This window comes from Urocitellus parryii, chromosome 3 (assembly GCF_045843805.1).
Source record: "Urocitellus parryii isolate mUroPar1 chromosome 3, mUroPar1.hap1, whole genome shotgun sequence".
NCBI lineage: Eukaryota > Metazoa > Chordata > Mammalia > Rodentia > Sciuridae > Urocitellus > Urocitellus parryii.
In genome coordinates, this window is record NC_135533.1 from 155227767 (window position 1) to 155238978 (window position 11212).

The 11212-nt window shown below is 47.0% G+C and overlaps 1 protein-coding gene across 2 annotated transcripts in view; it reads left to right on the forward strand.

The window, feature by feature from the left end:
* Positions 1–2209: 2209 nt before the first annotated feature.
* The window catches only part of Ppm1f (protein phosphatase, Mg2+/Mn2+ dependent 1F), a 29765-nt gene continuing 20762 nt past the window's right edge, over positions 2210–11212 (forward strand). For both annotated transcript variants that reach the window (XM_026401662.2, XM_026401664.2), the window contains exons 1-2: positions 2210–2288; positions 7895–8166. In XM_026401662.2, coding sequence (XP_026257447.1) covers positions 7964–8166 — 203 coding nt within the window. In that variant the 5' untranslated portion in view covers positions 2210–2288; positions 7895–7963. The remainder of the gene's footprint in view (positions 2289–7894; positions 8167–11212) is intronic.

Genomic DNA, 11212 nt, shown 5'->3' on the forward strand with positions numbered 1-11212 from the left:
GGTTGTCCAGCTGATTTGTCTTGTCAAAGACTATTGCCCTTTGTAGACCCCATCTTTGTCCCCTTGAGATCACGGTTCACATTGGCACTTAGTGCCCTATGCATGTGTGCTTCATTGAGTGTAGCATCCTTCCAAGGCTATGGGGCAGAAGACACCACTGACCTGCAACTACAAAGCCTCTCGTTTCATTCCCCATGAAGAAACCAGCAGCTAAGGGAGATCCAAAGGCCCCCTTTCAAAGGCAGCACCACCCGGGCACAGGTTGGCACACACCTGTAATGCCAGCAGCTCAGGAGGCTAAGACAGTAGGATCATGAGCTCAAAGCCAGCCTCAGCAATGGTGAGGCACTAAGCAACTTGGTGAGACCCTGTCTCTAAATAAAATACAATATAGAGGTGGGGGATGTGGCTCAGTGGTTGAGTGCCTCTGAGTTCAATTCCTGGTACCAAAAAAAAAAAAGCACCAGGTGAGCATCCCATTGCAAATAGCCTGCAAAGTCAGAAATGAGGACTCTCCTGAAGTTACGTGTATCACCCATAATTTGAAAGTCTACAAGTGACCTAATCCTGTCTCTAAAATGAGTCTTGCCTTATGTGTGGTTCGAAGAGATGAAGGGAGGTTCTTGTAGATGGCTGAAGTCCTCATGTGGCAGGAGCAAAGTATTCAGAGCAGGCATTCAACACAGGGGAAACTTGGAAACTAGGAAAGAGTTCAGGCAGAAGTGGGAGGAAGACTCAGGGTTGAGCATTCCAGGAGCCCCTATCTAACCCACCTAGCCAGGGGCATAGCCTTGCTCAAAAAGCAGAAAATTATGACCTTGGTATCCAGTTGGGGTGGGTGATATTGAGAGATTCCTTTCACAAGAGTGAAAGCCAAGAGCCAAGAGCTGAGGCGTGATGGAATGCAGACAGTGAGGCGTTGACCGAAGCCACAGGGCACAAGTAATCTCACAAGCATGTTCCTGGCCTAGAGCCCAATGGAGCAAGTTTCTGAGGTGTAGCTTTGCCATTCTCTCTTATCTGCCAACCTCAAGTGGAATCAGTGCCCAAGAGGCCAATATGGCACCCACTAAGGAAGCCTGCAGGTATATCAGCTTTCACAGGCACCACACTTTACAGTGTGGGAAGGCCTGTCTCACACACTGCCTTGCCTGAGATTTTCAAACTTCACACTACAGCTATTCTGACATCGGTAACTTGGGCATACTGATCAATACTGGCCCAGGGTCTCAGAACAACCCTATGACAATAGGTTGGTTGCTGTTGTCCCCATTTTTATGGTAAGGAAACGGGATCAGGTGAGTAAGAAATATGCCTGAAGTCACAGGTTAAAAGAGGTAGCTCAGGCCGAGAGCAGTGGTGCATACCTGTAATCCCAGCATCTCATGAGGCTGAAGCAAGAAGGATCACAAGTTCAAGCCAACTGGGCACTGAGCAAAGACTTGTACCAAAATTTAAAATTTTTTTAAAGGAGTTGGGATGGCGTTTAGTCGTAAAGCACCCCTGGATTCTGTCCCCAGTACTGAAATGAAATAGGGAAATGATCCTGAATTATCTGAATGGGCACAATGTTATCACAAGGGTCTTTAGAAGTAGCAGAGGAAATCATCAGAGAGATGGCAGCAAGATAAGGGCTTGAGTGGCCCTTACTGGCTTTGAAGATGGGGGAAAGGACCCCAAGTCAAGGAATGTGGGTAGTCTAAAAGCTAGAAAAGGCAATGGAAGTGACTCTCCCAAGAGCCTCCAGAAAGGAACATATACTGTTAACAACTGCTCTCAGTTCATTTGAGACCATGGGGACTTCTGACTACCAGAACTGTAAGATAATAAATCTGTGCTTGTTTTAAGCCTTTTGTTTTGTGGAAACTAACATGGCCTCTAAAAGTACAGTGGCTCCGGGGCATTGTGCTCCTGCCTCTCATGGTTGGGTCAGTCCTGGGCAGTCTGGGTTTGCATCCCTGCTCTGCCACATACCACTAATTGATCATATAAATGGATTAACTTCTGGACACTAAAAAGTAAGGATTACTTTCCCGTGTCGTCCACACAAGGCTAGAAAAGTGTTGCAACTCCGCTGTGAGTGAGGCGCAGGTGCTTGCCTAGGGTGAAAAAGCCGCAGTCACTGGGCGCAATACCGCCAGGGGGCGGCAGAGGCCTGACCCCGCCCGCCCATAGGCCCGATTACGCCTGCGCGAAGCCCGAGGCGGCCTGGGACGGGAAGTGGGCGGGGCCGGCCCAAAGAAGCTCGCGGGACGCTGGGCCCTGGGCGCGGATCCGCGGGATGGCAGGTGAGGCTGGCGGGGACCTGGGGGTGAGAAAGCCCAAGGGTGCGATTTTGGGCCCGACAGAGCTGGAATGAGGGTCAGGTGGGCGTCCAAGGTGCACAAGGGTGAATTGGGGCTGAGGAATACGAGGGGAGGAATGCGGGGTCTGGGAAGACAAGGAGGCCAAGATGAGGATCGAATGGAGGGACCCAAGAGGTATATAGGAGTGAAATGGGTTAAGAGTAAAGGGAGAAGCTGGGGACCTGAAGAACCCGAGGCGAGGAATCAGAGGGCTGGGGAGCCAAAGGCTTGGAACTGGGGGCCTTTTGGGCCGGCGGAGGTGTGGCCAAGTCAAGGGCCAGGTGGGGATCCAGGGCTGTGAGGCAGAATGAGGTGCAAAAAGAAGGCACGCCCCCATTTTTAAGGCTCCAGCCCTTCCCCCAGCCCATCCCACCACATGAAGGCCAGGCCCACTGCCCTGCCCCTACCCACCAGCTCAGACACCTTCGTTGGACCACATTTCTGCCTGAAGGCCCCCACCCCCGGCTCCCCAAGTGTATTTAAGGTGAGTGTTTCAGTTGATGTATTGCTTGGGCTGCAGCCGCTCTAACCTGATTGTGTAAGATACAACTTCAGGCACGGAGGCTTTGAGCTCCACCGCTGCAGCTGGATGATCTCAGGCAAGCCCCTTAACCTCTCTATGCAATAGAGAGAAATGGCACCTGACTGTAGGGATTTTTGCACAGGATCTAATACATAATGAGGCCCAGTGGATGAGAATGGACTCCACCAAAGCCTTTTGCCCTTCAGTCCTCTGAGTGAGATAGACAGATAGATAGGTAGATAGGTAGGTAGATATAGATATATAGATATATATGGTGTGTGTGTTTCCCCTCATGGCATTCCCTGAGGCAAGTTCTGTGGGCTAAGCTGTGCTCCCACTATGGGGAATAAAATGTGAGGCTGCCTGACCCTCAGGCCATCTTTAGCTCATTTCTGGCTTTTATGTCCATATCCATCCTATTATCAAATTTTACTCTTTTCCTCCTGTAACTCATTGAGGTGGAAATGGCAAAGTCACCAGGCATGAGAAGGCCCAAATTGAGTCCTGCATTGCAATTTCCCACCTGTGTGACCTTAGATGGGTGCTTACTCTCCGAGAGCCTATTTTGTTGTATGCAGCATGACCTGACAGTATGTACTTGTCAGCATAGTTATAAGAGGGTAAACAAAATTAGTCCCACTTTAAATACTACTTTGAAAGCTCCACACAGGTTCATTTGTAGAATTCCTTTGTGATGTAACCCAATAACCAACCCTGTCTTTAAGACTTGTCTGCTGCCCACTGTGCTGGGAGTATTTTAGTTTCCTCTTTAAAGGTACCAGGCCTAAGGCTACATGCATATCTCAGGCCAGGATGGCTGTTCACTCTTCTCTCTACCATCACATCACCTGCTGAGCAGAAAGGACCAGGGTGGGCTCCCTGACCATAGGGAGTTTATCTATTAAGAAAGTCAAGTTTAAAAGAAAAGTGATGATTGCACAATAACATGAATGTGCTTAATGCCACAAAAGAGTAGTCAAAAATGGTTAAAATAGGAACTAGAGTGTAGCTCAGCAGGAGAGCTGTACTTAAGCCCTGGATTCAATCCCCAGCACCAGAAAAAAAAAAATGTTATAATGATAAATGATAAATTTTATGTTATGTTTATTTTATCACAATAAAATATATATGTAGGAAAAGATGTGGAAGGATTTACATCAAACTATTCTCAATGGTTATTTATGAATACATAAATAAGATTCTTCATTGTCAGAGAAGAATACCAACAACACTGTCGTAACAATAGTGGTGCAATTTCCTTTTCTAAGTGTCACTATTTTTTCCTTACCTGGGTTCAGAAATTAAGCAAGACTCAACAAGTACTTTGTCTGTACCACCTAGAAAAAAAATGCATTTGTACAAATATACATTAGTTGAGCCTATGACTCAAAACTGGCAAGAGGAAAACTTCAAATTTAAAATAAAAAAATACTTTTTATAAGTCAGAGCTATGGAAGACAACATGCTAGACCCCTGGGTGGGGAAGATGTCAGCAGAGCTTTGTAAAGTCAGAGAGATCTTGGCAGAGTGGGGGCAAACCAACACAAAGAGCAAAGAGACTATTATTGATTTAGGGCAAGGAGGTGGGGGGCTACCTTAGGGATGCAGACACAGAAATGAAAGGAGGAGCCACAGAGAACTTAATTCCAGGGTTGGTGACCAATGAAGAGTGGACCAGGATCAGGAAGGAGTCAGAACAATTTCCTAGCATTTTAATTACAGTGATTGGGGACCAGGTTACCCAGCATGAATCTCAACCAGAGAGTTTGGGCACGTCACAGACCTTTTTGCCCACACCTGTAAAGTAGAGATAATCACAGCAAGATTGTTAGGAGTTTAGAAGAGATAATACAACACTCAGAGACACAGTGCCCCAGAGTGCTGGTGGATGTCAGTTGGGAACACCCTTCAGGCTCATCAGTGTGGCTGCCACCTGATGAGAAGTGCAGAAGATTCTGATCTGAAGCCAGAGAATTATGTCTGGCCAGACTGATTGAGGCAGATGGCACTGGAGGGGGTTGGGAGCTCAGTGTCCCTCTCATGCCCACCAAAGGCCCTTGGTGACTTGCACAGACTCTTAACATATCCCTCTCACTGTGAGCCCTTTACTATTTGCAATTTGTGAATTGTGAGGATACCAGTGAAGTCAGGACAATTTTGGGCCTATCCCCAGTCCCACCTTCTCCCTATACTCTGTTATCCTGCTGCTGCCTGCCAGCTGGCCACCACCCTTCTCCTGAGACTGTCTCCTCCAGTGATCCTGAAGGAGCTCCGAGCCCTGGCACTGTCTCCTGCCTGTCTGGTGACTTTCAGGGCTGCCCCTAGTTCCCCTTTGAGTTAACAATTTCTTCCTCCCATCACTGTCTGTGCCTTCTCTCTAGGTTGTGGGCTTCGAGGGCAGGGATATATTTATTGCACCTAACCATATGGCATCCATCAGATTTGAGATTTATTGGGAAAAGGAAGGACAAGGAAGGAAATTTCTTCTTGTCCTTTATTCCAGCTGGGCCCAGGGAAGGCAAACTGTGGCCTGGTTGTTATCCTTACCTCCAAAATCCAACAATACAGAAACAAATCTGGGTGGTCCCAGCAAGCAGGATGACTTTGGGCACTCTGTCTTTCTAGCAAAAGTAGGTCATTAGTGCGGGGCCTGAGAGTAAGCCAGCCCATCCTGTGCACATACTGGCAGAGCTTTATACATGAGCACACTTGTCACACTCTGCTGTCCCCTTCCCCAAGCCCCACTCAGCATGCATGGTTGTTGAGGTTTATGCTAGGTCCTGTGCTCAGGACAGTGGGCACATGGGCACAAAGAGCAGGCAGGTGGCCAGGCATATGATGAACTTGGTGGAGTTGGAATCTGTAGTGCTGCAGTGCAGAGAGGAGGGGCCTGTATCCTCCAGGAAAGGTGGGGGGGGTGCGCCACCATATAGGCTAGGCACGGAGAAACATTTTAAGGCCTGGAGGCTAGAAAGGCACCTGCATTCCAGAATGTCCGGCAGACTTATCACCTGCATATGATGTGGAAGGTGGAGGGGTCTTGAATTCTGTTCTTCTTGTCCACAGGATTTTTCCATCTGGGGCCTCCTGAATTTGTGGGGTATGATCATGCTGTCCTTTCATTTTGATGCTAATCATAAATTTACATAAGCACATTTAACTTAGCTGGAGATTTCAGGGCCCCTAGATCACTAAGCCTTTCAAGGGAGCCAGACCTATAACAACACTGGCAGTTGCTTGGGGGCAGCTCTGCATTATGCACATTCTCTCCCAGGAGGCCGGAGCAATTCACAGGCAGAGGAGGGGGACTTGGCCTCTTCTGCTCAAGGATGCTAAGCTTGCTGGGAAATTCCTATCATCTTGTCTTCTGGGCTTTCCTGCAGCTCTGCTGAACCCAGCTGGCAGACCCCCACGGACCCTCTTAATTCCACCCTCTTCTTCACCCCTACCAGAGCTCCCAGCCTGCACTCAGTTCTCCATTTCACAAAACCTTACCTTTGTGGTTAAAATGAAAATGTCCTATTCCCATCCTGATTTTTCTTTCTTTGCTTTACATTCTTTTTCTTTTTACCTGCTTGCCTTTTGTAACCTGGACTACATTTTATTGTGAGTAACTATGAAGAATGACAGTGAATTTAAGTCTATCCTCATAACCTTCAATAAGTACCCCTATTTCTGCATTCTTTCTATATATTCAAAACAAATTAACTTTCAATTGTTATCTCTAAAAAAAGCAAGAAGATTTATGGGGTTTTGTTTTGTTGTGGTAGGGGGTATTTGGTTTTTGTTTGTTTGGGTTTTTTTTTTTTTAATTTTTTTTTTCTGGTTGTGATTTTTGTTTGTTTTCTGCAGTACTGCAGTGAAGCCAGAGCCCCAAGCATGATGGGGAAACACTGTACTATTGAGCTACATCTCCAGCCTGTTTTGTTTTTTAAAGCAGGCTCTCACTAAGTTGCATAGGGTAGCTTCCAACTAGCAATCCTCCTACCTCAGCCTCCCTAGTAAGCTGAGATTACATATGTGTACCACTGCCTGGCTTGGTTTTATGTTATTTTAATTTACCTCGCTTCACCCTTTTTCTTTTTTTACTTTTTTTTATTATTTTTCAACATTTATTTTTTAGTTGTAGGTAGACACAATACCCCCATTTTATTTCCATGTGGTGCTGAGGATCAAACCTAGTGCCTCACACATGCTAGGCAAGTGCTCTACAACTAAGCCACAACCCCAGACCCTCACTTCATCCTTTGCATCCCAGATCAGATATTTAACCTGGTTTTAGGGCCCTTACCCACAATCTACCATCTTTTTGTGTGCCTCTCCTAGCTAGGGATTCAGAGGCCTGAGCCTATTAGATATCATTGAATAGATTTAACCACCTCCCAAAGTACCCTCATCTGTCCTGAGTTATTAACCCTCTGCTTCTCTCCCGCCCACACCTCGGACAAGCCCAGTAGCCTCTGAAGAGCAGCTCCTTCCTGCTCCTACCATGGTCCATTTCCCAAATAGCACTGGACTGACTGCTCCTACTTGTTGGCTCTTCCCTTCCCCAGTTCATCTCTGTAGCCCTAGCAGTTCACCACTTCAAGCACATGGACCTGATGATATCACTTTCCTTACCTCAGATCCCTCCAGCTGCTGGGGTCCCAGGATCAGGTTAACTCCATTTACTTGCCTGGAGAGCCTAAGCTTGGCATCCCTCTTTTGCCTACTCTGGCCATTGCCAGGCACACTCTGCTGGGAACATGCCTTCTTTCTCTGTCATTTCTTCAAGGTGTCCATACAGCATCAGCTGGCAACATCTCCTGAGTCCCCTTCTCTGGGCACCCATGTGTCCCCACCCACATCAAAATGCCAGTTGGGTTTGTTTGCTCCACTTGTGTTTCTGAACTGTGAGGCACAGGGCTTGATGAGATGCCTACCACACATTGGTCACAAGTAGAGGAGACACAGCAGGACACTTGCACTCTGCATTGTAAGGCACCTGTTGTCCTGTAATTTTGCTGACTCTGACATCTCTCCCCAGAGTGAAGACTGACTGGAGACCATCTCACTCCGCACCTAGCTCTAAGCACCCACCCGGGATGCTCTGGGAATGGCCTCTGGAGCCCCACAGAACAACTGCCAGATGGCCTGTGGTGCAGAGATCCTGGGCTTCCTGGATGCACTCCTCCAAGACTTCCCAGCCCCACTGAGCCCAGAGAGCCCTTTGCCATGGAAGGCCCCAGGGACAACACTCAGCCAGGAGGAGGTGGAGGCCGAGCTGGCTGAGCTGGCCATGGGCTTCCTGGGCAGCAGGTAGGCCTATGTGACCTCAGGAGACTGGTCAGGACAAGGAGTAGGGGCACAGCATGTCTGCTATATGCTGACCTTAACCCTACCTAAACCCTATGACAGTAGTGCAGGGTTTCCCCCCTTATCCACAGGGGATACATTCCAAGACCCTCAGTAAATGCCTGAAACCACAGATAATACTGAATTCTATGATTTAATGCTGTCTCCTTTTAACTAAGCACTTATCACACACTGTGACTATAACTTACAATTTGAGATGCAACAATAAAACTAGCATAAATTTCTTTTTCCTCTTTCACAGTTCCATAGATAGAAGATTCTTTCATATATATATATATATATATATATATATATATATATATATACACACACACACACACACACACATATATATTTTAGCAATCTCGGCAAGTGATTTTTTTTTCTTATAAGTTAGGAACTTCTACCTTTTCACATATGACACTTTATGGATTATCTTTGGTGTTTTAAAATTGCCAGCATCACTACTCTTTGCTTTGGGGCTATTGTTAAGTAAAATAAGGATTATTTGAACAATTGCACTGCAATACCAAGACAGTCGATATCATAACCAATACAGCCACCAAGTGACTGGCCGGTAGTGGGTACACTGAAAAAAAGGGATAATTTGCATTCCAGGGAGCAACGGAGCAGGATGGGAAGATTTCATCATGCTACTCAAGGTAGTACATAGTTTGAAAGTTATGAGTTCATTTATTTCTGGAATTTTTCATTTATATTTTCAGACCTTTGCTTCCTTGCTACACATTCATCCCTGCCCACTCTGATAGTCTGTTTGCTAGGATTCCAGCATGGTAGATGACATGCTTACCCTGTGCAGTATGGTAGTAGGGGTTGCTGAGCATATGTACACCAGGGCCACACCCACCTGCAAATCCACAGCCTCATAGCTTAGGAGGCAATTCTTCATGACCATGTTCCACAAGGGGTGAAGCATGTGCGGTCTGTTGTTGGCTGGTTTGGGGGAAGTATTTTAACGACAGGTGGCATAAAGTGAATGAGCCCCCAGGGGTGGAGCTGAATGTAGGAGGTAAGGGAAGGGCCCCTAAGTTCTGCCTCTTCAAGAGGAGAGATAGGAGCACAGCAGCAGCACTCGGAAGCAGGGAAGTAGAGAGAGTTCTGAGGGACAACAGCCACTGGGCCTTCTGTGGAGGTAACAAGGAAACTTTGCTTCCTTGGGAGGCTCAGGGATGGCAGGGAGGAAGCCAGGCCCAGGGGGATTGAACTCAGCATGGTGCCTGCTGCCACATGGCCTGAGCTGGTGATAAGGTAGGACCCCAGGGCTCACAGGATCTTCAAGCTAGGGCACAGGTGCAGGAAAGGGCCAAACCACAGCAGCAGGGCCTAGAAGGGACTCTAGTGTGAGCCTATGATTCCCAAGTGAGAGTTAATAGAGTACAGAGGAGGGACCAGTGGAGCAGGGGGAATCTAGATAGAGGGGACTGGTTTTGCTTACCACAGTGAGGTAGACAGTGGCAGCAACCAGCAGGCAGCAAGTAGCCTGGCCAGGGAATGGCTGAGTTGGGGTGCAGAATCTTGGGTCAGAGGGTTTCAGATATGAGGAGAAAGGATCAGGACTTGTTTGAGGTAGACGTTAATGGCTAGTGATGGGGTAAGGAACCAAAGGTCCCTCAGGTCTGGTGGCACACAGTTCCCTGGGGGCCTCTTAGAAACCACCCCCCCTACCATATATTCACCTTAATATACCTTAAAGCATATCATAAAATGTAGTATTGTAAAATCATTTATTTTCCATTCACCTTCATGAGTTTAAGTTATTCTTTGTTCTTCTCTAGTATTTTCTCATATACAGACATGAATGTTCTTAGGTATAGTCATTACACACAAACATGCTTACATATGGTTACTCATACCTCATAGACCTCCTTTGTGCTCTGTTTCCCATCTCCACAGCCAAAGTTTAGTCTCTTGGGCATGAAGGGCTTCCAATATGTTAGTCAACAGACTGTTTTTCAGATTGTAAATGACATCCTTTCTGAGACCATCCAGAAATCAGATCCCTGAGCACTTGGGTGTGCTAATTTTATGTCCTGTCTTCCCTTCTTATTAGTAGTAATTTCATTGTCACACATTTGGGGCCCCAAGCAATACATACCTTATACTTTGGGTATTTAGAAACACATCTCTGCTGCTAGACTGAAAACTACTTGTAACCACCCAAAGTGGTGGGACTAGGGTTTCTTGGTATCTGGGTCCTTTCTCTGAAGCATCTTCCAACCTAGATTAGGAATCCCACCCCGCAGGGACCAGAATTAGGGTTGACTTTCATGTTGTAACAGACTCAGGACTGAGGGCCTCCAGAGCATATGGGTGGGACCGTTGGATGAGGTGGGAGTGGTGTCCGGGAAGGGGATGCTGGTGGCCAGTGGCCAGGCATTGTCTGGGTCCCCATAGCCGGAAGCTGCCTTCCTGCTCCCAGCAGCGACAGCAGTGGGCAGGCAGGAAGCTGAAGCATGACCTCACCAGGACCAAGGAGAACCCGCGCCCTCCTGCCTGCCTTGAAAAGGGAAAACCCAGAAGTTGGCAGGAAATCCCCAAATGGTGGAGGAATTCATTTCTCATATCTTGACTTGTTTGTTTGTTTGTTTGTTTGTTTTCCTTGTCTTTTTTTTTTTTTAACATGTTAGGGATCAAAACCAGGCTTCATACATGCTAGGCAAGTGCTGTATCACTGAACTATACCCCTAACCAAGCTGATTGTTTATCAAAGGTAGTTCCAGAGGCTTTGCCCTGATTCATGCTCTCTTTTTTTTTTTTTTTTCTTAAATCAAGAATTCATCCCACTAGATTACAGAGACCATCAGTAAATGCACCCAGCCCCCACAGGATGTGATACATCAGTCAGGGTATTAGAAGGTCCTTGTTCTCTGGCTAAAGCTGGAGTGGCAGCCAGGCATGGTAGTGTGTGTCTGTAATCCCAGCTACTTTGGAAATAAATAATTGCAAGCTTGAGGCCAGCCTCAGCTACTTAAAAATTTTAAAATTTCTA